A 26,421-nucleotide genomic window follows, 5' to 3' on the forward strand; every position below is an offset into this window, starting at 1 on the left:
AGGTTGTGGGTTTGATTCCCTGGCCTCACTCAGCGGGTTAAGGAGCCAGCTTTGCCATGAGCTGTGGTGTAGGTTGCAGATGGGGCTCAGGTTCTGCGTTGCTATGGCTGTGGTGTAGGCTGGCAGCTGTAGCTCTGATTCGATCCCTAGCCTGGGAACCTCCATATGCCCCGGGTGTGGCCCTGGGAAAAAAAAAAAAAAAAAAAAAAGCAGACAGAGAAAAGAAAGAGCTGGCATGGGAGTTTGAAGCTTACCACTCGCTGGCCTGCCAGCGCTGTAGGAATACTCAGAAGGACCTGGAACCCTGGAGGACTATCTTTCCTGATGCAGAAAAGGAAACGGTGGCTGGAAGTAACACTTCGCTGTGTGCTTCCCATTGAAGAAGCACAGGCAGTTGAAGTCTTAGAAATTCAGTTCCAAGGAATGGAGCTTGGGTGAAAAGCCATTAACCTGGGGGACTTCCTGGACCTTGTTAGACCAATGAGAGCACAGGTTCCAGAAACTCAACAGCAATTCCAAGATCAGCTGAGGGTAATTCTCCAGGGAAGATAAGGGACACCTCCCAACGAGGAAGCAGGACTCAGAAACAAGGCATCCAGTAATCGGAAGCTATGTTGTTCAGAATTAAAGCAATTCTTGGCATCTTTCTGGGGATAGAGAAATTCAGAGAAAAGAGAAGGAAATTGGGACTGTAAAGGGGGCCTGCAAGACAAGGCATTTCACTTGAAGAGTTTCCTACTATAGAGAGTTCCTTTCATAGCTCAGCGGTTAACAAACCCGACTAGCATCCATGAGGATGCGGGTTCGATCCCTGGCCTTGCTCAGTGGGTTAAGGATCCGGTGTTGCTATAAGCTGTGGTGTAAGTCACACACATGGGTCAGATCTGGCTTTGCCGTGGCTGTGGTGTAGGCCGGCAGCTACAGCTCAGATTGGACCCGTAACCTGGGAACCTCCATATGCCACAAGTTCAGCCTTTAAAAAAGCAAAAAAAAAAAAAAAAAAAAAAAGAGTTTCCTACTATAAACGTGGTGTGTCCCTGCTCAGAAAGAAAGGAGGCTCTTTCACTAAACAGATTAACATTTTCAGCAGTGATGGAGGGTGGGTAGAAACCAGGCTCGGAGAGAAATGAAAATGAAAGATTCTAAATACTTGGGAGGGGCACCAAGAAAGACCTGGAGCCACTACTGCAAAATTCCAAAATTTTCAAGAAGTGATTTCCTTCTCCCACAGCATATGGGAAGCCTAGGAATCCAAGTAACCTCACGAGAAGAGATTTTTCCAAATTAAGTTGCAATTCACAGGGGCGGACTTCAGTCTGACACATTACATGCTAGATGATACTCCCTGCTCATCATTTGGATCCATATTGCCAAGGAGGAGGTAAGAGAACTCTCACTTTCCGAACCTGACACCATGGCCCCTGCATTATTCTTGAGCTCGAATTAGGATCTCATCCCCTACCTCTTTCTCCAGCTCATTCTGCTCCAGCCATGCTGGCTCCCCTTGGTGTTCCCAGAATATGCCAAGGACATGCCTGTCACTTGGTATCCCCCCTGCACACACGGCTTACTCCCTCCCTTCCTTCAGATAGGCGCTTAAACATATCTTTACAACAGAGGCCTTCCCTGTCACTCCCTTTGCCAAGCTTTATTCTTCATCTTACCACTTAACCCACCTAACATATGATATATTTCCTTATGTGTTTATCTGTCTCCTCTCTAACCTCCCAACTCCAACTGCATGACAGCTGAGACTGTTTTATTGCTGCTACATTGTCAGCTATCAGAACCTGCCTGCTACGTAGTAGATAAGAAATGACCATGTATTAAATGAATGCATTTAGGCATCTAAGGCATTAGAAGCTTTTGCTCGTGGTCCAACGCTGACAAAAGCAAGATGGATCTGGCCCAACTATGCACTAGGTTCTGGGAACATAATTTTTCTTCCCAAGTTTTATGGACGTAGAGTTGACTTACAATGTTGTGCTCATTTCTGCTGTAGAACAAGGTGATGCCGTGACACATAGACACACATGTATTCTTTTTCAGATTCTTTTTCCATATAGGTTATCACAGAATACTGGGTAGAGTTCCCTGTGCTATACAGCAGGTCTTTTTTCTTTTGAAGAACTAAAGAGTAAAAATCAGTAGACGTACTGCTTCAAAAGGAAGCCCCGGGAGCCAGACTGTCTGGGTTCAGCGCCCACTTGGACATCTCACTAGGGGTGTGATCTTGGGCTAGTTGCTTAACTTCTCTATGCCTCATGCTTCTTATCTGTAAAGTGGGAATAATAGTAATGTCTTCCTCAAAAGGTTGGGTAGGTTTGGGTTGACCCGAGGATGGCGCTTTGACCCAAGGATGGCACCTTGAACAATGCCTGGACACCTTTAGTGTTCGATAATCACAGCTCACATTGTCATCGTCATTATTATGTGCCAGGAGCTGTTTTAAACATTTTACTTGCCTTATGTCATGTAACGGATCACTCAGAAGGTGACAGAGGCCCAGGTGCAAGGAGAACATATTAACCCATCGTATTTTTTTTTTCAAATTGAGATGAAATTCTCACGACATAAAATGAACCACTTTATGTCAGCTATAAAACCTTATGGCATGCCTAGATAACTGTTTCTAAAATCCCCCAATATGTCTTTAATTAGTATATGTAATTAAAACAGTGACTGAAATGAAACTGGCTTATGCGACCACGTCAGTATTATTTTAAAAGAAAGGTCCTGTAAAATAAATATTACTTATTTCGCTTAGCTAAAAAAGTTAACCACTCAAAGTATACAATTCAGTGATTTTTAGTACATTCACAATGTTGTACACCTATCACATAATTTCTGCTTTTCGGAGTTCCCGTTGTGGTTAATGAATCCAACTAGGAATCATGAGGTTGCAGGTTCGATCCCTGGCCTCGCTCAGTGGGTTAGGGATCTGGCGTTGCCATGAGCTGTGGTGTAGGTTGCAGATGCGGCTCGGATCCCGTGTTGCTGTGGTTGTGGTGTAGGCTGGCGGCTACAATTCCGATTCGACCCCTAGTCTGGGAACCTCTGTGGCAGCGGCCCTAGAAAAGGCAAAAAAAGACAAAACAATAATAATAATAATTTCTGCTTTTCTCGGTTTTATATCTCTGGGACTCATGTTGAGAAATGGCAAAATGAAACTTGGAATTCAATGTTGGCGGTATCTCAGGAGTAACATCTATTACTAAACAAGATTCCTAGACTGTCACAGCCAGAACACACTCTCCATCTCAGGGAGGCCCCTCTGACACAGGCTTCACAGAGAAGACATTGAGGAGGAAAGAACCCGGGACATTAGCGCCTTCACACTTTAATCTACATGGGGAGGTGGGTGTTATTTTTAGACTTTAATTCCTCTGAGGATTTAATCATTGGAGGGAATACAGTCAAATCACGAGTAGCTGGAAGTGTCGTAGGGGGCTAGGTTTATGCAGACATGAGGTATTCATTGTGCAACCTCGGCTGATATAAGACACGATCTGATACAAGGCATAATCTGGTTGGAAAATAGAATGGAGTGGATTTGCAGCCTCTAGTGCTGCATGGCCTTCATTAGTGTCTATTATATTTCAGAGGCTTCCAAGTACAAAGACCAAAGTGCCCACTCTTGACCAATGAAGGTCACTGGTGAACAGGAGAAGGGCCTTGGGAAGGCAGAAGTAAGACTTATCCTATTCCACTGTTTTCCTTCAGAGGAGGCAGCCTCTCTGCCTGGTTGCCCATAAATTTGCCTGTCAAACCCAACTGATTAAAGAACAAAAGAAACTGGGGAGACGGCTGCATCCCTCCCCACTAGGGGGCGCTGTGGAGTTGACGCAGCCGCCTCTGAAGGCTTCCTCACCAACCAAAGGGGAAGAAGACTGACCCGCTTTTGGGCCACGTCACTGTTCTCTGTGTTAGGTGAATGTGCCCGACAAACCCACACAGGAGCCTCTCTGTCCTACCCTGCTCGATTCAGTGCAGCTCACATTTCTGATCTCCTGGAAGTTGTCTCCAGTTGTCGGTAATGACTACGCTTAGGGTTCAGCTGTCTTAAAATTTGGGGTGAGAGATAGGAAGCCGGACAGGATTCTCAACCCATCACTCCCAGGGAGTCCTGCAGAGAGCAGTCCTCTCCTGGTCTAGACCTTCTCTGAGCCAGAGCCCCTATGGGGAAAGGGGTAGGTGGTGAGATGCAGGCACCCTGCACCCCAGACAAAGTTGGTAGTTTGTTAGAACTAGAACCCAGGTCTCTTGACTCCAAGACCAGCCTCCTTGATGCTCCCTCACATTGTGCAGTTTAATACATACCCTTAACTCGTTGTTCTGAGATACAGAAAGACATCTACACCTACCTGCTGGTGCGGTGGTTGTCGTTATTTGCACTGAGTGCCGCTCGGGGGATCCCAGGAGGGTGACATTCACTGTGTAATCAGTTGCCGGATACAGATCTAAACACAGGACGGCAGCTCGTTCCCTCGTTGTGAAGTTAAATGATGTTGAGTGATAAAAATTATTCAGATACTGCCTTTGACCCAGAACTTTAAACTGTCATGAGATTAAAAGAAAGGGATGCCTTAAATTTCTCTGGTTTCCAAATGTATAGTCTATAAGCTCAAAGAAAGACAGCAAAAAGGTTGCTTCTACTTGTCCTCACCCACACAGAATTATTTTTAATACAATAGCAAGCTAAACTAGGGGAGGACTTGACAAAGCTATCCTACCCATCCGATCACCTCCCCCTCCACCAGCTACAAGACTAAACTTAAAACGTGTAACATCTCAGATGGACGAAATGTCAGGCTATTCTACATAATCCCTTGAGCCAACTCAAGTGAAGGAGACTGAACTGAGTTTCTGGGCAGAATTCTCTTAATTTCTTGTCTTTTTACTTTTTAATTTTAAAGGGTTTTTTGGTTGTTGTTGTTGTTTTTTGGCTGTGCCTGTGGCATACAAAAGTTTCCAGACCACAGACTAGGGTCAAACCTGCACCACAGCAGAGACAACGCCAGATCCTTAACCTGCCGCCAGGGAGTTCTCTTTTCATTTCCTTTTATTCATAAGCAATCCATAGACAAGCCTCATGGAACAGACTTTTTTTTTTTTTTTTTTTTTGTCTTTTGTCTTTTTTTGTTGTTGTTGTTGTTGTTGCTATTTCTTGGGCCGCTCCTGCAGCATATGGAGGTTCCCAGGCTAGGGGTTGAATCGGAGCCGTAGCCACCGGCCTACACCAGAGCCACAGCAACTCGGGATCCGAGCCGCGTCTGCAACCTACACCACAGCTCACGGCAATGCCGGATCGTTAACCCACTGAGCAAGGGCAGGGACCGAACCCTCAACTTCATGGTTCCTAGTCGGATTCGTTAACCACTGCGCCACGACGGGAACTCCGGAACAGACTTTTTAAACTTTCTGGGGACTACCCCAAATGATGCATTCTAAGCAACTGAGCAATGGTTCTTCACTTGAGTCTTCCTATTGCAGTTCTGGTAAAGAGTTTTTGCTCCAGGGAGTCATCACACACACCGTTAACCCAATAATACTCCAAGAAAGCCATGTTGTCTTTTACCCAATAAGCTACTCTATTTGCCCACAGAGCCCTTCTTCAAGATCCCATTATAGAGTGGGATGGACGGGGAGTTTGGGGGGAGCAGATGCAAACTATTCCATTTAGAGTGGGTGAGCAATGAGGTCCTACTATAGAGCACAGGGAACTATATCCAGTCTCTTGGGATAGACCAGTCTCTTGGGATGGAAGATAGTACAAGGAAGGGAAGGTATATATGTGTATGACTGGGTCACTTAGCTGTACAACAGACATGGGCACCATACTGGAAATCAACTATTCTTTAATTTAAAAAAAAAAGCTCCCATTACACCATATTATAATTGTCTGCTTACTTCTATGTTTTTATTAGTTCGAATCAGAACTTCCAGGTCCTAAGACATGATATTCTTTTGGTAGAATTAACTAATTCTAATTTAATACTTAGTCTACTCTCTGCCAGATGATTTGCTAGGCACTAAAAAATGACACGAAAATAACAAATCTCAGTTCCTGCCTGAATATACTCATAATTTTCACTCGAGATTTGCGGTGTCTATTCGAGGCAAATGAGGACCACCAGCCCCGCAATAAGTTTCTTAAAAACCCACATCGGAGTGTGAATTTGATGACAAAATAAGCTGCAACTATAAATGCACCAAAATAAAATACATGTGAAATATCAGAGAGAAAGACAGCAACACGCCAAATACAGTGTCTTCCTTCAGTTTAGTCCGGCACTTGCATCCTTCTCCTATCCATCTCTAAAAACAAAAAATCGAACAGTCTAGAAGTTTATTCTGTTAGTGTTTTTTAAATACTCTGGCTCCTGCCTTGGCGAGAACCCAAATTTTTAAGTGACACAATTCATTAACAAATAGCAAAGAGATTGTCTTACTTGGTACACCTGTTCTGATCCAACTTTCCTAGAATGCCTGTGCAATTTCAGACAAGCTTCATTAAACATTGAAATATTGAAAATTCCATCATCTTCTAAGAGGTCATCTTCTAAACGATAAGAGAGAACACAGAGAAAGGTTGCATCATCTTAGCAAAACAGATCATGGACAAGTGCAGCTGAAGCTCTGAAAGCCAACAGAGTGTTTAATGGCAAGAGCATGAAATCTGTCTTTAAGTCCTGGGCCTCCAACTTCTTCACTGCTTGACCTTGGCTATGTCACTTAAACCTCGGTTTCCTTATTTGTGGGTGGAATCGAGTAATCTGGTTTGCTTTTCTACACCACAGGCTATTGAATCAAATGAAATAATGCATATTGTAACACTGTCATAAACTAATAAAGTGGTGAGATTTTTAGAAACGTGATTCTATCACTTGGATGATCCATAAGTAGAATGTCATGAAGGTGAGTCTATCAACAGCCAAAAAGTCTGAAAACAAGGAAAAAGCCAAATAAAAGTTAAAGGTCAGGGATTAGAATTCTCAGAGGAGGTGTTTCCAACCTAGAAAATGACCAGAAAGTAGATGACCAGGCAAGATGTTTGTTCTCAGAGCAGACAAGAGCTACTCAGATGAGGAGTTCCCATGGTGGCTCAGCGAGCTAAGAACATGACATAGTGTCCATGAGGACGTGGGTTTGATCCCTGGCCTCTCTCAGTGGGTTAAGGATCTGGTGTTGCCACAAGTTGCAGCATAGATTGCAGATGCAGCTCGGATCTGGTATTGCTGTGGCTGTGTGTAGGCTGGCAACTGTAGCTCTGATTCAACCTGTCACCCAGGAACTTCTATATGCCTCAAGTGTGGCCCTAAAGAAAAAAAGAAAAAAAAAAAAAAAGCTACTCAGATGAGCACTAAGGCAGTAAAATAATCAGAGAACAGATTATTTTCCATCACTGTATAGAGAGGGTCAGAGTTCCCATCGTGGCTCAGCGGAAACAAATCCAATTAGCGACCATGAGGTTGTGGGTTTGATCCCTGGCCTTGCTCAGTGGGTTAAGGATCCTGTGTTGCTGTGGCTGTGGTGTAGGCTGGCAGCTGTAGCTCCGATTCGACCCCTAGCCTGGGAAGTTCCATATGCCACAGGTGCAGCTCTTAAAAAGACAAAAAGACAACAGAAAGAAAGAAAGAAAGAAAGAAAGAAAGAAAGAAAGAAAGAAAGAAAGAAAGAAAGAAAGAAAGAAAGAAAGTCATTTTAAGCTTCCCGCAGTCTCATTTGTTCCCTCAATGTTCTATTTTTCTTAATGCAGTTTGTTGTTGTTTTTTTAAAGAGGTTTGTTACTAATGAATAAAGAACTCACAGAGAGTCCACCAGGACCCCGGCTAATTTTCAAGGAAAAGCAAATTTCCTAACAGATAAGTCTGTACATTTCCTACAAATGAGAAAAAGTTTAAATGTCTAGCAGAGAGCAGCTTGTATAACTACCTTTCATGTGTATTTCTCCCACAGGAGTCCCTGCTACCTTGGAAGTAATAATGATAACAATAAATTATTCTATTCGAAATCAAAATTGTCCACAGCAAAAATATTACTGACACAGGCGGCACCAGGCAATTAGCTGGAAGAAAATAGTCTTGGTTCTAATTGGAAAATGTAAGAATATGGTTATGAGAGAGAATTTGAAGACCTATCATATACACTCTTCTTCATCTTCACAACGTTCGTCAGAAACAAAAGATGCCCCAGGTATACATATGAATTTGAGGCAGATGAACTATATGCACATGAGAAATACCACATACAGGACATGTCTGAACACAAACAGAACATGAAGCAAAAGTACTGTCTGCAGAGTTTCCATCTCAATATGATTTTCCCACTTAGAGCCATTATAGTGGGAAAACAAAAGCATCTGGCTCCCACTTCCCACCTCCAATCCTGACAGAAGAGACTGAGAATAGTGAAAATGGGTCAAAATTTGCATCTGGGTTGGAAGGAAGGGTTGATTGCCACCCATGAGGCAGATACATGAAGACATTTCTGCTTAGCAGTGCGGAAGAGACTAGGCAAAGAAAGATGCCAGGAGATACCATACAACACGCCTTCCAAGCAAAGGAGCAGGGTCCCAAAGTGGCAAAGGAAGGAACCGGGGGAAGACGGGAGTCCACAGAGGTGGAGGCTAGAAGCACAGGCCACAGGACTGCTCCATCTGGAGCCAGTTAGCCTGGTGGTTCCCAAGCCTAAAAGCACAGCAGAATCACCCAGACATGGCAGATATGAAGTAAAGCTTGGACATCTGTGTTTGTTTTGTTTGTGTGTGTGTGTTTGTAATTCACCAGGCTACTCTAATAAGTGCCCAGGATATATACACTGCTATTACTCTTACTACTCCTATTATTACTCCTAATAATAATAACAGCCTTTCCTTAGCACGAAGGAGATTACTGACAGGGAAGGACTTCCAAAGGGAGGCTGGGGACCTGGAGATTCCACCTGACAGAGAGCCTGGGTTGGCAGAAGGAGGGACTGGGTTCCTCCCTGCCTCTGTAGGCTACAGCACCATCATGAAGCCAGGCAGTGCTGAGCTGGCCCAAGAGCCAGAGCTTCACCAATCAGGACAGCAAAGTGCTCAGAAAGAAAGTTCAGGGCAGTAGGCTTTCTCACAGCTGCCTCCCAAAGGACACAGGATCATAAGGACCAGCAGTAAATCCTTCAAGATGAGATCTGAGATAAGCATCCCAGTACTATCCAATAAAAAGCAAGATCAAAGGGAATGTCATCCATCTCATTACAAGGGAAATATCAAACCTAGATAAAACTTTATCTTCCAAGGATAAGTAATTGGGGGGGGAGTCCATGAAATGATTTTACAAAGAAGAAGAGGGAGATTGCGCCTAGAAGGTAAAGAATGAGCACTTTCAAAAAAAAGAAAAAAATACAGCAAAATAATGGCAAAATTCAGCAACATCTGTTTTGTACTTGCAGAAAAAAATGTTAGAGATGGATGCAAACAGATAAAAGATGAGACGGCAAGAGAATGTGACAGCAGAGAGGAAATTGGTTGAGGGAGGCAGAAATAAAAAGGGAACTAAAAGAGACAAAAACCAAAAGGAAATGAAAGTGCAACAACGGAATTTAAAGTGTATCAGAAATGTCGATGCATGTACGCACACAAGCACAGAAGGAACAACAGTGCTACCGTGTCCTCACAGAAAGCAGAGGAAAAAAGGCATGAATAAAAAAAAAAAAGAGAGAAAATGGAAGACCAATGCAGACAGACAAGACATTCCACAGAGAAGTGTTCGAAGAGCAAAAACCAAAACAAACCCCAAAACCAAAACCAAACAAAAAACCCCAATAATCAGAGATTTAATGAAAGAAACGGTTCCTAATGTGTAGCTAGACTGAAATCTGAAGATCCAAAAAGGCACAGGATACTAGGAAAACTTGGTGAAAAACAAAAACATGTATATAATCCATGACTGAAGTTTCACAAAAAGATTTCCATCTCATTCGCTATTGAATTCCCAGTGCCTAAAACAACGTCACACACAAAGGAGGTGGTTAATAAGCATCTACCACGTGCATGAGTAAGTGATTAAAGTCTTGAATTTCACATATAAAAAAAGTCTCTATGATATCCAGGCTGAAAAGTCAGATTGTCTACATAGGGTTTTTTTGTTTTTTTGTTTTTTTTTTTAATCACACCTTCAAATTCCTCTTTCAAAACTTTTAAATTCCAAAAGCCAATGTGAAATGCCTCCAGAAATTCTGACCACAGAGTTGATGGCCCAAGAATTTTGTCTTCAGTCAAGCTCCCATTCACTTGGGAAGGCAACGAAAGGACATTCTCAGACAATCCTGGGCTCAGAGAAATATCTCGCTCCTCAGTAAGAAGACAGAAATCACTGTACAGAGAGAGAAATAAAAATATAGAAAAAGAACAGAGAAACTTTGGTATGAAAGGAATGGCAGTAAGCTCTGAAACTATGAAAACATATATCTGTTGAGGTAATTATTACAGGAGTTCCCATTGTGGCACAGTGGGTTAAGAGTCCAACTGCAGTGGCTTGGGTCGCTGCAAAGGCAAGGGTTTGATCCCCAACCAGCGCGATGGGTTAAAGGATCCAGCGTTGCCACCGCTGTGGTGTAGGTCACAGCTGTGGCTCAGATTCATTCCCCGGCAGATGCAGCTATTAAAAAAAGTATTATAAAAATGGCCATAAATCCACATACAATGAATTTTTTTAAGATGTAATGCAGGTTTAACATAATTAAAAATAAGAAGCTGGCAATAAAATGTTGCATTATACCAAAAACATATAGGAAGCAAGAGGGGAAGGAATAAAAGGAAGTAAAGAATGCTGACTTCCTTTTCTTACTGGGGGAGAAGTTAAAATTTTTCAGTCTTGACACTGGTAATAAGAGTAACACACATTCAAGTAGGATTGCCTTGTTTTTGCTTTTTAAAATACAATGTAGAATAAAAGCAAACCTTATACTGCCTGAATCACTGAAAAAAGAAAATCTGTACAGCAGAAAAAGAAAACAATGGACATAGCAATGTAGCATAAAAAAAGAAAAAATTAAGATGTCGGAATGAAAGGAAAATCATATCACAAGCAACACTAAATTGCTTAATGACTACTTTCCTCAAAAAGGCTTGCAACATAAGCCATCTCCTAGAGTTGATCGTAGCAATGTTATCCAGCTAGCTTCAAGGAAGAACAAAAGTGGGCAAAGCCATACCATGCAAATAGAGCGCAAAGAAATCAAGAAAACAGATATTACTATCAAAGTATAATTCAAGGCCCAAAATATTAAACAGGATAAAGTGAGCCACTTATTAACAGGGGAAGTTAGAACTTACAATTAAGAAATCAATCATGAACATAAATATCACAACATCAAAATGTGTGAAGCGAAATTTCTACAAGAATTTCTACAAGAAGTAGAAAAATGCCAATTCAAGTAAGAGGAAAAACAACTACGGAAATCCTGAAAAACCTAACTACTAGAGTTAATTTAAGACTAGATCTTGGGGAGTTCCTGTCATGGCACAGTGGTTAACGAATCCGACTAGGAACCATGAGGTTGCAGGTTCGATCCCTGGCCTTGCTCAGTGGGTTAAGGATCTGGTGTTGCTGTGGCTGTGGTGTAGGCCGGCAGCTACAGCTCCAATTTGACCCCTAGTCTTGGAACCTCCATATGCTGCAGGAGTGGCCCAAGAAATAGCAAAAAAAGACAAAAAAAAAAAAAAAAAAGACTAGATCTTACCTTACTTATAAGCACTCTACCTATTATCACAAACCCTTGCCAAAGAGTAAGCCCCAAGGAAATAAGTCCCCCCAGTGAATACCAAATATGAAAACACTGGAAATTAACAACAAAGTGTAAACGTTGGAAAATGTTTAAACCCATCACTTGACAACATACATAATTAATCCTTCGATCAATGGGGAAACCAAAACAGCAAATATACAATGCCTTGATAGTAAAAATAAAAAGAACATATATTAACATCCTCATAAATAATTCTTCAATCAAAGGAAATTCAGAATAGCAGTTATACCTTGTCTTGAAAGTAAAGATAAAGAGAGCAAGTATTCATGCGTGAGGAATTCCGTCAAAGCCCAAATCCAGAAGGGAGAAAGAAGCATTGAAGACTTTTATTAACAAACAGAAAACAATGGAAATAAGCTGAATTATGCATTCAACTCAAGAATTTAGTAATAGAACAAGATGACCAACTTAAGCGAACCAGGGAGGAAATAATTTAAAAAAAAAAAAAAAGGAAGGGGAGGAATGAACGAGATAGAAAAAAGAACCAATTTTAAAAAAGAGAGAGAGAGAGAGAGATTTTTCTTTGGGGAAAAGAACAGTAATAAAACAGACACCCAACCTAAGTAAATCAAGTGTTAAAAAGAAACACAAAACTAGGAATCCAAATAACCTGAGGTTATATAATCTGTAACCCCAGAGGAGTTATAAACAAATATTCCATGTGATAGTCTCCCAATATATTTAAAATCACAACTAAATGGACATTCTTAGGAAAATAGAGATTATGAAAAACTGACTCAAGAAAATGTAGGAAAAATAAACAGAACCCCCAAATCACAGAATAAATGGACAAAGTTCTCCAAGAATTATTTCCCAAAGGCGTGAGACAAAAAAACGACCTTATGCGCAAACGTGTCCAACTTGATAAAGGAAAGGAATAATTCCGACGTGATAGAAACTTTTCCAGAGCATAAAAAATATGGAACGCTTCCCCATTCACGTAAAGAGAACTAGCATAATGCTAATAATGAAATCAGAGAGCTAAACGTGTAGGCTCTGGAGGAGGAGAATGACAAATCCTCACCGGAGTGCATAAATATAAACAGGCAAGACAAAACTGGAGCAGATACTGAGCAAATGCAGAAACGTACCTTGTTCCCAGTTGGGAAGATTCAATGCCAACCCCAATTCTCACTAGATTAACTTGCAAATTTCATCCAATTCCACTTTAAATTTCAGACAGAGGAAAGATATCTGGAGATGTTAAAAAAAGCTCAGCCATAGTCACCCAACGCCTAAACGGCAGAGTCAAGATGCACATCCAGGTCTGTCTGACCCCAAAGGCCATGCTTTTCCCAGTGGAAATTAACTTGAAGAGGTAATTGGATATTAGCAAAAACAGCTGACACTGAATAGCAAGCTGTCATTCTGGCTGAACAGTGACCGATGAGTTTGGAGTCCTGGGATGATCTTTTCAAGACATATTCCTAATAATCCACAGTAATTTATTGTTCATTTTGAACAACTTTCTCTAATTAGTGACCGTATTAATTTGACAACATCTTTTCCTGCATCGTAGTTAGTTAGAAAGAAATCACTTTGTTTTACTTATACACAAGTACCCTGGAACCTATTTTATATCATTCATACTTGGCTTGATACTGTTAAGATTGGCAGACTTTTCGATTATTTCTGCCAAATCCGTGTTACTTCCCACTTCCTCGTGGCAGCAATACCTGAAGGTTGAGTTTTCTCGAGTAGGACATCTAGTAGCTATTGAGAACTACCTTAACTCATCCAACATAATGAACGACACCAACGGCTTCTCAAGGTTTGTTTATAAGGAATTTAATTAGTCCTGACACCCCACAACCAGAATTATGAGAGAAAATTTTTTAATAAACCTTACTGTAATGTTATGATGCTATAAAAATCCAGGTGATAACTACATGCCTTGGGGTTGTCCTAACTTCTTGAAGCTCCTTCCTGTCCACTCCTCTTTCTACCCAACATCCTAGGCTGCCTCCTGCTCTCCACTTGCTCACTCTCAACTTGATTCCCCACCCCAATCAGTCCTGGGGCTCAGTTCCCATCCTAGATGTAAAGCTCCTGGGTCAGCTTCTTTGGTTCCTCCTCTCACATAGGCAAGCATAGGAAATGGCTTTCAAGTTTCCCACCATAGATAAGCCATGTGGCTACCCCCCCACCCCCATTGCCTTGGGTAGTTAAAATTGACTGCATCATCACCTACTGTTCTGGTATGGTATTTGTTTGTTTGTTTGTTTGTTTTGTTTGTTTTGGTCTTTTTAGGGCTGCACCCATAGCACGTGAAAGTGGAAGTTTCCAGGCTAGGGGATCTGAGCTGCATCTGTGACCTATGCCGCAGCTTGGGGCAATGCCAGATCCTTAACCCACTGAGCAAGGCCAGGGATTAAACCCACATCTTCATGGATACTAGTTGGGTTCTTAACCTGCTGAGCCACAACAGAAACTCCATGTTCCCCTCTTTTAAATACCTTCTTATCACCTTCCACGTCAATAAGAGAACCCAGCTGAGAAACAAGACGTCAGTGTGGGCTCAGCCTGGCATCCATAGGATAGGAATCTCTCCTACTAGACCTGCTCTGGTTCTGACCCCCGGGGCAAGTAATCCCACGGCTACAAACTCAGAAAGCAACTGTGAACTCTCCTGGCCTGTGGATTCTGAAGCACATTTCCCCACATCTGGTGCGTGGCATTTTCTAGGAGGAGATGAGACCTCCACTTACCAGCTGTCTGGAACGCAATGACGGCTGGCACAGAGCGCCTGGGAGGGGTGGTAGAAATGCTCACGGTGTAGTTGGTGCCCTGGTGCAGATCCAGGCACACTTCCGGGGTCCTGCTGTTCGTGGTCAAATTAACTGTCTCCTCGTGAACTGATTCCATTGGATCCAACCGTTGTCCTTTTATGTGTATCTTTGTGAGGAGAAAAGATGAAAGAATCCCATGACTCCAGTTAAAACAATCAAGAGAGATTTTGCAGTGCTGGAACCCACTCTGCTAATACTCCCTTTTATTCCGCACAGCTCAGCCCAGGGGAATTAAACAGGGCAGACCTCTGCTATCAGGTATCTGATGAGGAAATCTGATCAGCCCCGTGATCCATAAACCCTGAGAAGTGACATAAAATGAGAAGACTTGCTAGGGAGTGCTGTCTGACACTCAAAGGACCAGTGATCAATGGCGGCGGTCACAACCTGAGACCCACTCGCTGCATCCTGTCACCGAGGCAGCAGATGCTTCTAGGCTTGTTCTGGGGGAGTGAAATACAAGAGCTTGGAAACAAGCAATAATGATGCCGCTGAATATAAATACATCCCACACACATACACCCTGGAAAAGGGCAAATATATTCAACACAACATGTAAAATACAATAATCCAGATAGCTTAAAGATTCCGTTCACTTTTTAAAAGGACTATGGGATTGGAAAGCAATGAGACCGAGAAGCGCTTCTGGAAGCGAGTCCCTCCGACTCATATTCCCATGGTAACCATTTCTGCCCTGGCAGGGAAAAGGAGATCATTTTGCTTACCTCATACACGAGCTCAGAGTTTATTCTTCTTGGGTTTCTTTGCCATCTCACGCAGGTGTTATTAAATACTGCTAAGTCATTAATTTCTATAATTATTTCTAAAACAGAAAAAGAGAGCGTCTACTCACAAAAAGGCATCAGGGGGCTCTGGAAAAATCCTAAGGGCCACCACGTTAGAGGGCACGACTTAGTTTATCTGCTCAGCTGGGATCTTTGCTGATTACCATTCAGAAACCACATGAGCAATGCAAGCTAACCCAGGCCCATCACTGCATCTAACCGCATCATGAACGGGCTAGGCCCGTTACCTGATTTGGAGGCAAAGCAAAGATTCCCAGTTAAGCATGGGTGACAACTTCAACCTGTGATTGGTCGGACAGGCCACTGGATGCCACTGGTGTTCCACTCCTGTGAGATGGAAAGCGGCCCAGAACTGAGCCCCGAGTCTTCCCTGCAGCTGCACAGGTAAGATCTGCTTCCGGCTTCCTCATCCCACCACCTGGCTGATGGAACGTTCTGATTGCCGGGTCACTACTGTTCCCAAGAGGGAAATGACGTGTGTCACTGCACAGGACCATTCCTCAGGAGCAGCCCATCGACGCAAACTAAATAAATTCTCCACATGATTCCCAGGTATTTCTGGGACCCCTTTAAGTGAAGCTATTTAATCCTGATTTATCAGGAAGCCACTGATTTCTTTAAGTTGTTCTGCTTTTTTTAAATATTCTGTGTGTATTTCATGTAAAAAAAAAAATTGAGGAGTTCCCATTGTGGCTCAGCAGTTAAAGAACCGAACTAGTATCGGGTTCGATTCTGGCCTCACTCAGTAGGTCAGGGATCCGGCATTGCTGTGAGCTGTGGTGTAGGTTGAAGACCCAGCTCGGATCCCGTGTTGCTGGGGCTGTGGTGTAGGCCAGCAGCTGTAGTTCCAATTTGACCCCAAGCCTGGGAATTTCCATATGCCATGGGTGCAGCCCTAAAAAGACCAAAAAGAAAAAAAAAATTGACAGTATGGGAAGTCATATCAGGGCCTTGCTTTCTGCGGTGACAGTTTCCAATGGACCCAGGAAACCATCTAGGAAGCCGTTCAGATGGGAAGGGGCCAAGAATCTAGCTTTTTATCTGTTTAACAAATTCCCTGCAGGTAAGTAAATCTATTTATTTTTATTTTATTTTTTTGGCGGAACCTGGGGCACGTTGAAGTTCCTGGGCCGGGGATCAAGCCCGAGACACAACAGCAACCTGAGCCACTACAGTGGCCTGAGCCACTAAAGTGACAACGCCAGAGCCTTAACCTGCTGCACAGCAAGAGAACTCCAGTAAATCTATTTTTATTGCCAGTTGACATAACCTTATCTATAAAAATCCTACAGAATTCACTCATATATACCAAAAAAACCTATTAAAGCTAAGAGGAGTTCAGCCTGTTGCAGGATACAAGGTCAAGGTACCAAAGTCAACTGCATTTCTGTACACCAGCAAGGAACAATCCAAAATGAAATTTTTAAAAATTTTCACTTCCAGGGAGTTCCCATTGTGTCTCAGTGCAAACAAATCCAACTAGTATCCATGAAGATGTGGGTTCGATTCCTGGCCTCACTCAGTGGGTTAAGGATCTGGCGTTTCCATGAGCTGAGGTGTAGGTCACAGACACAGCTCGGATCCCACATTGCTGTGGGCTGTAGTGTAGCCCAGCAGCTGTAGCTCCCTAGCCCAGGAACTTCCATATGCTACGGGTGCAGCCTTAAAAAGAAAAAAAAGAAAAAAAAAATTCTCTTCCAAGAGCATCAAAAGGAACAAAATTCCCTGCAGACAGAAGTTACCATACTTTCTCCTGCAAAGGAGGGAACCAGTATCTTAGTGTCAGGAATATTCCTCGGCCCAAATTCAAGCTTCCCCACTGAATCAGACACACTTTGCAGATGCTTTAGAATCTGTCTCTCCTGCTCCTTGTTCCAGGCCTGCCTGAGCTTGGACAACGTGACCGTGTCTTGTTGCCCATCCTGGGGCATCCCCATTGCACATCCAGAACGGGGCGGGGTGGGGTGGTGGTGATTAACACCTCATGGGGACAGGAGGTAGGGGGTGAACCCAGCCCTTTCCTGTCTTCCCCGTGAAGGGCAGATCTACAAAGACTTCTCAGGGTGGAGAGGTGCACGGGTGGAGCAATCCCTTGCACTGGGGGAAGACCAGCACGATGAGGCCCCCTGACACTGGTTCTCCTTCCTTCCCCGTTTCATGCACCTAAGCCCTCATTCCTGCTTCCCGGGCTGTCACTCCCTATTGTGGAAAAAAGGAAGCCCTCTGCTCAGGCCCTGTTTTCTGGGAAACCCAAGGTAAGAGTCCCATCAGGAAGGGTGAGAAAGAATAATTTCCACCCCAGAAGATGTCTCTCTTCCTCTCAGCTCCCTTCCTTCCCTTCTAGTAAATCTCCTCTCAGCCTCCAAGTGGGAAGGGAGCCTGCAACTTAGGTGCCTGTAGGGTTCTCAGAACCAATACTACCTTCAGACAGACGCTGGCCTACTGATGTCCTGGCCCATGGAAGATTTTTTATCTTTACTAAATCATCCCATCGGCAGTATTACTGAGATTCCCTGCCACGTATTACCTGGCCTCGCTCCGGGAAGCCCAGGTTGGCTGTCTGGGGGCGAGAACAAATGGGGCCAGAGAGAGAACAGGCCAACTACTGGAGAGACACCAGAGGATCACCTAAACACGCCTGGGTCTCTACATCAACGCTTCTCCCCAGAGCACAGATAATTTGAAATCAAAGAGATACTCCAGGAATTCCTTGCAGCACCAGGATGTACGTTTGATTCCCAGCCAGACACAGTGGGTTAAAGGATCTGGCATTGCCACAAACAGGTCACAACTGTGACATAAGTCACAACTGCAACTCAGATCTGATCCCTGGCCCAGGAACTCCATATGCCTCAAGGCAGTGAAAGAAAGGAAGAAAGAGAGAGAGACAGACAGACAGACAGACAGACAGAAAGACAGACAGACTCCAGTGAGGACACAGGTATCCTGAGAGATGCAGAGACCCTATCTAAAGATCCTATCTGAGAGTTCCCCTTGTGGCCCAGCGGAAATGAATCCAACTAGTATCCATGAGGATGCGGGTTCAATCCCTAGCCTCACTCAGCAGGTTCACAATCCCACACTGCCGTGAGCTGTGGTGTGAGTCGCAGACACGGCTCAGATCTGGTGTTGCTGTCTGTGGCTGTGGCGTAGGCTGGCAGCTGTAGCTTTGATTCAATCCCTAGCCTCAGAACTTCCATATGCCACAGGTATGTCCCTAAAAAGCAAAAACAAAACAAACAAAAAAACCCAACCCAACCAAACAAAAAAAAAGATCCTATCTATTCACTTCCTTGGGTAGCATAAAGATGATGTTGGCACCAGTATTTATCAGCACAAACAAGCCCCAAATATTCCCAGCCCTTTCCCTCTCCACCATCCTTCAAGGCCCGAGACTTCTAGACCCCTCTGCTCATCCCCACTTCCTTTGGATACTAACTCTCCCCTTGGTCCAGAAGGAAAAGGAAACATCCCCCCTCACCTTTCCCCTGAGTTGCCAGTAAAGCACATTTCCTTCCCACTCAGGACCCCTTTGCCACCCAAGCAGAGATAAGAAAGGAGACATGCAAGTTCCCTTCCTTGTTCTTCCTTTTTGCTCATTCACTATGACAACCACAAATGACATCGCAAAAATGCCATCTGCCTCCAGCTTGTGCCACGCTCCCTGCACTGATGGGACCCAGGTCCGACTAGAGGGATGTCAGCTATTTCATCCCAAGGAACAGTTTAACAAAACTGCTTTTCCCTCCAACTGTCTGCAAGGCAGCTGGAAAGACTTTTTTCTTTTTTTTTTTTTTTTCTTTTTGCCTTTTCTAGGGCCACGCCTGCGGCACATGGAGGTTCCCAGGCTAGGGGTCTAATCAGAGATGTAGCCGCCAGCCTACACCACAGCCACAGCAAGGCGGGATCCGAGCTGCATCTACGACCTACACCACAGCTCATGACAACGCCGGATCCTTAACCCACTGAGCAAGGCCAGGGATCAAACCCACAACCTCATGGTTCCTAGTTGGATTCGTTAACCACTGCGCCACAACGGGAACTCCGGGAAAGACTTCTTTATAAATGTGTCAGGCATTGAACATCCATGTTCACGCTGTCCCTTTGAAAGAGATGACTTGGGAGCCTATGCCCTCATCCCAATGGGACCAAACACTGAAAACATTTCTGGGCGTTCTCTTCGGGACTGGCTCCAGGGCTCCCTACTCACCATTCACCCTTAACTGAACAATTACTGGATGCCCAGCATCCTCCCGTGCCAGGCACTGGGCTGTGACACAGCTCAGAACTTAAGTCCTTTCCTCGGGAACATGTTGTCTGATGGAGGGAGCACACGTATCAGCAGGTAAATTACAACTTGATACATATGAGAACAAAGCAACACACAAGGACCATAAGGTACAGAGAAAGAAGCCACCACGTCTCACTGGAAGACCTTGAGAGGCCGTGACCTTGAGAGGGCTGAATGGATGAAGCATGGGGAAGACAACTAAGCAGACGGAGCAGCAGGTCCAATGCCTGGAAGGGTGAAAGGTGTGGCACATTCGGGGTGGTGACAGAGATATGTGACGATGTGCTGGGGAGGAGGAAAGAGGGGGAGCGAGGTTGCAGAGCGAGGAGCAGCCCAGTCTTGGGAAGACCTACTCCCCAGACTAAGTGCAGACCTACTCCTATGAGCCATGGAGAGAAAAGCAGGAAGATGATGCTGACCCCCCCCCTTTTTTTTTTTTTCCCCGCCTCCCCCCATGGCATATGGAAGTTTCCAGGCCATGGATCAAATCCACACCAGAGCTGTGACCTACACTGAAGCTGCGACAATGCCAGATCCTCAATACACTGCACTGGGCCAAGGACTGAACCAGCACCTCTGCAGAGACAAGCCAGGACATTCACCCACTGCGCCAGAACTCCAAGGAGCCCTTTTTTTTTTTTAAAGGAAGATAATTCTAAGAGTTCCCAGGTGGCACAGTGTGTTAAGGATCCGTTGCTGTCACTGCTGCAGCTCAGGACCCTGCTATGGCTCGGGTTCAATCCCTAGCCCGGGAGCTTCCACATTCCATGGGTGTGGCCAAAAAAAAGAAAAGAAAGGAAAGAAAGCTCTGGCGTATTTTGAAGGAGACACTGGAGGTCACAGGGAAAGAATGTGGCATCCTTTTACTAGGCAATTATAATACATCAAACACCAATGCACAGGTCCTTATAGATTTGCTCACAGAGCAATCATAGGAGGCAATAATAAATCAATAAGGACTGGAGGTCCCGTCGTGGTGCAGAGGAAACGAATCCGACTAGGAACCAGGAGGTTGCGGGTTCGATCCCTGGCCTTGCTCAGTGGGTTAAGGATCTGGTGTTGCCGTGAGCTGCGGTGTAGGTTGCAGACGCAGCTTGGATCTGGCATTGCTGTGGCTGTGGCATAGACCGGCAGTTACAGCCCCGATTGGACCCCTAGCCTGGGAACCTCCATATGCTGAGAGTGCGGCCCTAAAAAGACAAAAAAAAAAAAAAATCAATAAGGAGTGAGGAATTCCCTAGTGGCTCACCAGGTTAAGGACCCAGCATTGTCACTGCTGTGGCTTGGGTGGCAGCTGTGGTTCAGGTTCGATCCCTAGCCTGGGGAATTTCTGTACGCCCCAGGAGCAGCCAAGTAATAATAATAATAATAATAATAAAGAGTGAACATTTATTGAGTTGTTACTGTGGATCTGATAGTATGTACAGTACTTTGAATGTCTCATTCATCTAATCTTTAAAATAACCCCATGCGTTTGACGTAATCATGTCCATGTTACAGACCCGAGGCTTCGAGAAGTTAAGTAACCTGCCAGAGGTCACACAGCCAGCAAGCAGTCAAGTCAGGACTCAAAACTAGACCTGCCAGACTCCAAAGCCCAGAGCCTTTACACTAACGTAGTTATCCAGCAAAAAGGTGAAAAGATGAAATCAGGGCACGGTATTTAAAACCATGAGCAATTCTGAAGGAGCAGCAACAGGAGGCAAGAGATAAGGGACAGCCAGGAATCTAGGCTGACCGCCAGTCTCTGAGCCTGAGAGTCGGAATGGATGGCCTTTTGCTGCTCTCATAAGAAATACAGGAGGAAGCAGACTGGTTTTGTGAGACACAGATCGATGCATGGTGTTTAGAACGCCCTACATCTGAGTTCATCTATCCAGGTGAAAAAACAGTCTCAAAGGTCATCCGTGTATGGATGGCGGCTGAAGCCCTGGGGGCAGGTGGAACCCCCAGGTAGGACGTGGAGGCCGAGCGGCAGGAGGGCAGGGCTCTGGGACACACGGAAACCCAGGGGAAAGAAGAAGAGAAAGAGGAAGGATGTTGGCTGGGAGAGCATGACGCCTCGGGAGTCAGGGGAGTAGATGAGCTGAAGGGGTGTCTGCTTCCTCCAAAGTGATCGCCCCTCCTTCCCTCCAACCCCCCTCCCCAGCCTCCTCACCCCACCCAAGACGGGCCTGGAGAACATTCGGCCCTGGGGGCTCAGACGCTCTCTCCCCCCTCAGATGCTCTTCCTGCCCCGTGGAGGGCAGCGGGTGCCATGATTACATCTGAGGCCTGACTCTGGATGGAGGGAGGCAGAGCAGGTCTCTGGCCTGTCCAGCTGCAGGACGCTTAGGACTCTCTCGCTTTAAATGAAGGAGGCCCCCACAGCATCCAAGTGAACTCTGCAGTGAACTTTGGGACTTTGCGAACCGAAGCCTCTGTAGGTAGTAAAGTACCTATTTTTTAGGGCTGCACCTGCAGCATATGGAAGTTTTCAGGCTAGGGGTCAAATTGGAGCTGCAGGTGCAGGCCTAGGCCACAGCCACAGCAACGTGGGATACGAGCCCCCATCTTTGACCCACACCACAGCTCACGGCAACACCGATCCTTAATCCACGGAGCAAGGCCAGGGATCGAACCCACATCCTCATGGATACTAGTCCGGTTCACTACCACTAAGCCACAACAGGAACTCCGATAATACAGTGCCTTTGCTTTGCTTTAGCATCTGAATATGGTGCATGCGTGTGTATGTGTGTGTGTGTGTGTGTGTGTGTGTGAGAGAGAGAGAGAGAGAGAGCATGCGCACATGCGTGTGTGAGTGTATAAATGTACATGCATATATATAAAGCTATGTATCTTAGTAGTCTATTAGCATCCAGTATTTCTCTGTGGTGCACATCACAGTGATAATTAAACAGTTTTGTAATTAGTTATTTAATGTCTACCTGCCCTGAATGTAAGCTCTAGGACTTCAAAGACCAGGTGTGTTTCCCCACCCCCAGAAATTAATGCAGTTGGTTAGACATAGATATTCTTCAAATATCTAATCATTTGGTTGACTGATTGGATAGATGGATGAATATAAAAATAGAGGATCGACAATGCTAAATGCTGTGGGAAGGTTAAGAGGATTGACCCAAGAATATGAATTTGACAGTTGGGAGGTCATCAGTGACCTTGGCGAGAGAGCGATAGAGAAGGTGGGTGTTGGATGCCTGATGCTCTTTCAGGAGGCTGAGAAGGGGGTGGGGGGGACAGAGACAGTGAGCACACGTTGCTCTCTCAAATGTCCCACTGTGGGCTCCGCTTAGTCTGGCATATACTCTTAGTTTCCCATTGCATACCCATTTTCTTTATTTCTGAAAACAGTAAAAGGTCCTACAGAATAAATTCAGGAGACCCTCGGAGAATGTCAAGCTCAGTGTCACTTCTAGTCAAAAACAGGAGTTCCCGTTGCGGCGCAGTGATTAACAAATTCGACTAGGAACCATGAGGTTGCCGGTTCGGTCCCTGCCCTTGCTCAGTGGGTTAAGGATCCGGCGTTGCCGTGAGCTGTGGTGTAGGTTGCAGAAGCGGATCAGATTCCGAGTTGCTGTGGCTCTGGTGTAGGCCAGTGACTACAGCTCCGATTCGACCCCTAGCCTGGGAACCTCCATATGCCGTGGGAGTGGCCCAAGAAATAGCACAAAAAAAAAAAAAAAAAAAAAAAAAAACAGTAGCTGATTTCAAAAGGGATATGACCGATCTTCTAATATGACTCGTAAACCACCTCTGAAGGCACTTCTCAAACAGATTACAAAACCGACACACGTTGATAACAGCAGCATCACTGAAGTAAGGGTTTGGCTTCCCAAGGTGACAACTTTGAATAAATGCATGTTGAGCCATAAGAGTTCTGCTATGTTTCTTTTCTTGTTTTTACGGCTTTAGGATCACATAAAATAGCATGGCTTAGAGTAGTGCTTTCCTAAAATGCACTGTACACTTTAAGGTGATTTTTGGTGGCACATGAATACATTTTTATATGTTCAATTTGTGTTGATTTTTGTGTGTATTTGAAAAAAAAAACTAGGCGTTCCTCAAATTCATGATATCGCATACATTAGAAAGTTGTCCTTTATCAACAAATTTAAATTATAAATTTAAGTTTTAAATATACGTTGTTTTCAGGTCAGAATGGCCATCATTAAAAAGTCTACAAATAACAAATGCTGAAGAGGATGTGGAGAAAGGGAACCCTCTCACACTGTTGGTGGGAATGTAAATTGGTGCATCCACTATGAAAAACAATGTAGAGGTACCTCGAAAAACTAAAAATAGAGCTGCCATAAGATTCAGCAACACCACTCCCAGGCATATATCTGAACGAAACTAATCTGAAAAGATACATGCACTCCTACATCCACAGCAGCACTACATACAATAGCCAAGACATGGAAGCAACCTAAATGTCCATCACAGAGGAATGGATGAAAAGGATGTGGCACATGAATACACAATGGAATATTACTCAACCATAAAAAGAATGTTTTAAAAAGGAGTTCCCATGGTGGCTAAGCAGTAACGAATCCAACTAGTATCCATGAAGATGCAGGTTCAATCCCTGACCTCGACCAGTGGGTTAAGGATCTGGCATTGCCAGCAGCTGTGGTATAGGTCACCAAAACGCCTCAGATCCTGAGTTGCTATGGCTGTGGCTAGGCTGGCAGCTACCGCTCCGATTCAACCCCTAGCCTGGGAACTTTCCCTATGCTGCAGGTGCAGCCCTAGAAAAAAAAAAAAAAAAAAAGAATGAAATAATGCCATTTGCAGCAACATGGATGGACCTAGAGATTATCATACTAAGTGAAGTAAGTCAGAAAGAGACAGACAAATACCATATGATATCACATATATGTGGGATCTAAAATATGATACAAATAACTTATTTCCAAAAAAGAAAGAGATTCACAGACATAGAAAACAAACTTACAGTTACCAAAATGGAAAGGAGGCAGAGAAGGGATAAGTTGGGAGTCTGGGGTTAGTAAATACAAAATACTACACATAAAATAGATAAACAACAAGGTCCTACTGTATAGCACAGGGAATTATATTCAATATCCTGTAATAAACCATAATCAAAAAGAATATGGAGTTCCTGTCGTGGCTCGAGTTGCTGTGACTGTGGTGTAGGCTGGCAATTCGACCCCTCTCCTGGGAACCCCCATGTGCCGTGAGTATGGCCCTAAAAAGACAAAAGAAAAGAAAAGAAAAAATATGAAAAAGAATATATATATATTCATACACATGTGAATGTATATATATATATATATGTATGTATAACTGAATCACTTTGCTGTACGCCAGAAACTAATACAACATATAAATCAACTATACTTTAATTTTTTTAAATGTTCTTAAATAAAGTTGTTTTAAGAAACTTATAAAATAAATAACTTTTTTGTTCTGGCAAACATTACCCGGGTGTTCTACAAATAATTCAAGCTCGGGGAACTCTGGTAAGCAAGAGATGGCAGGCTTGCCAGGCTTAAAGACCTGAATTCAAATTCTGGCTCTGCCGTTTGCCAGTTGCTCAATGACTCTGTGAAAGTTGCTTAACTTTTATGAGTCTCAGATTACTCAGCTCTGAAATGAAAATGACAGTAAGTACTTCACAGGGTTTTTCTGAGGACAAAGTGAAATCAAGCATCAAGCCTCTTAGCTGAGCCGTGGGCGTTTCAGTCAGTACCTGATCAATGGCAGCTATAATGCTTGACGTCTAAACATTATACACATATTCAAACAAATCCCAGCCATGTGGCTATTTGCATAAATGTGGGCATTTATTCTGGCTGACCTTTCTCTTCTATCTGAAATAGGTTTCGCTGCAAGTGATCACCCACTGAGCTGAAGAGGAAGATCAACAAGAAAAAAACCCAGAAGGGACAAAAGCTACCAGGAGATCTGGAGGCATTTGGACTCTGTGCCTGAGCCGGGTGAGGGGGCTCAGAAAGGATCCCAGCCGTCAAACAGTCTGTGTTTCAATACAGACGAGGTTCTTCTCAGAGCCTGCAGTGAGTGAGCGTCGACTTCATAATTATTAACTCAGATTCTAAACACAAAAAGCCAAATGACCTGTGCAGAATGAAAGCCAGGGACAGTCTTATCAAGAATGAATCAGTCTCTTTGATCTTGAGGTGAACCGACTCACTGAACATCAAGCTTCCACCTGGGGTTTTTCCAGACACTCAAGTAATTGCCTAATTCTTAGCTGTCTGGAGTTTCCAGTCTAAACCAGCCTTAAAAAAAAAAAAAAAAAAAAAAAAAAAAAAAAAAAAAAAACACCTTGCTGGAGTTCATACTCCATTAAAAACATATACATACCTGTGATACGAGGCCAAAGAAATTGGGACTCCAAAAATATTTTTAACTAAAAAACCCCATGTAACAAGAAGATAAATCATTTCACCCAATTTGGAACTCAACACTCAAGTAGTAAAAGGGGGTAGACAGAAGGAAAACAGAGGACTGGGGTAAAAGGCATTCAGAAGTTAGGCAGGACAGTAGAAGGCGGAGTTCCCATTGTGGCGTGGCAGAAACCCAAATCCAGCTAGGAACCATGAGGTTGCGCGTTCGATCCCTGACCTCGCTCAGTGGGTTAAGGATCCGGCGTTGCCCTGAGCTGTGGTGTAGGTCACAGACACGGCTCAGATCTGGCATTACTGTGGCTGTGGTGGGGGCCGGCAGCTGTAGCTCCTATTCGACCCCTAGCCTG

The 26,421-nt window shown here is 44.1% G+C and overlaps 1 protein-coding gene across 2 annotated transcripts in view; it reads right to left on the reverse strand.

Annotated features, from left to right (window-relative positions):
- Window positions 1–26,421, reverse strand: part of SUSD1 (sushi domain containing 1) — a 136,558-nt gene that overhangs the window by 60,630 nt on the left and 49,507 nt on the right. For both annotated transcript variants that reach the window (XR_002337296.1, XM_005660331.3), the window contains exons 7-10: window positions 15,308–15,405; window positions 14,502–14,688; window positions 6,453–6,562; window positions 4,365–4,557 (exon numbers count right to left, since the gene is read on the reverse strand). Coding sequence is in view for 1 of the 2 variants with exons in the window: in XM_005660331.3 (XP_005660388.1) it covers window positions 4,365–4,557; window positions 6,453–6,562; window positions 14,502–14,688; window positions 15,308–15,405 (588 nt within the window). In the remaining variant the exon portion in view is untranslated. The remainder of the gene's footprint in view (window positions 1–4,364; window positions 4,558–6,452; window positions 6,563–14,501; window positions 14,689–15,307; window positions 15,406–26,421) is intronic.

The sequence above is a fragment of the Sus scrofa genome, chromosome 1 (genome assembly GCF_000003025.6).
Source record: "Sus scrofa isolate TJ Tabasco breed Duroc chromosome 1, Sscrofa11.1, whole genome shotgun sequence".
Lineage (NCBI taxonomy): Eukaryota > Metazoa > Chordata > Mammalia > Artiodactyla > Suidae > Sus > Sus scrofa.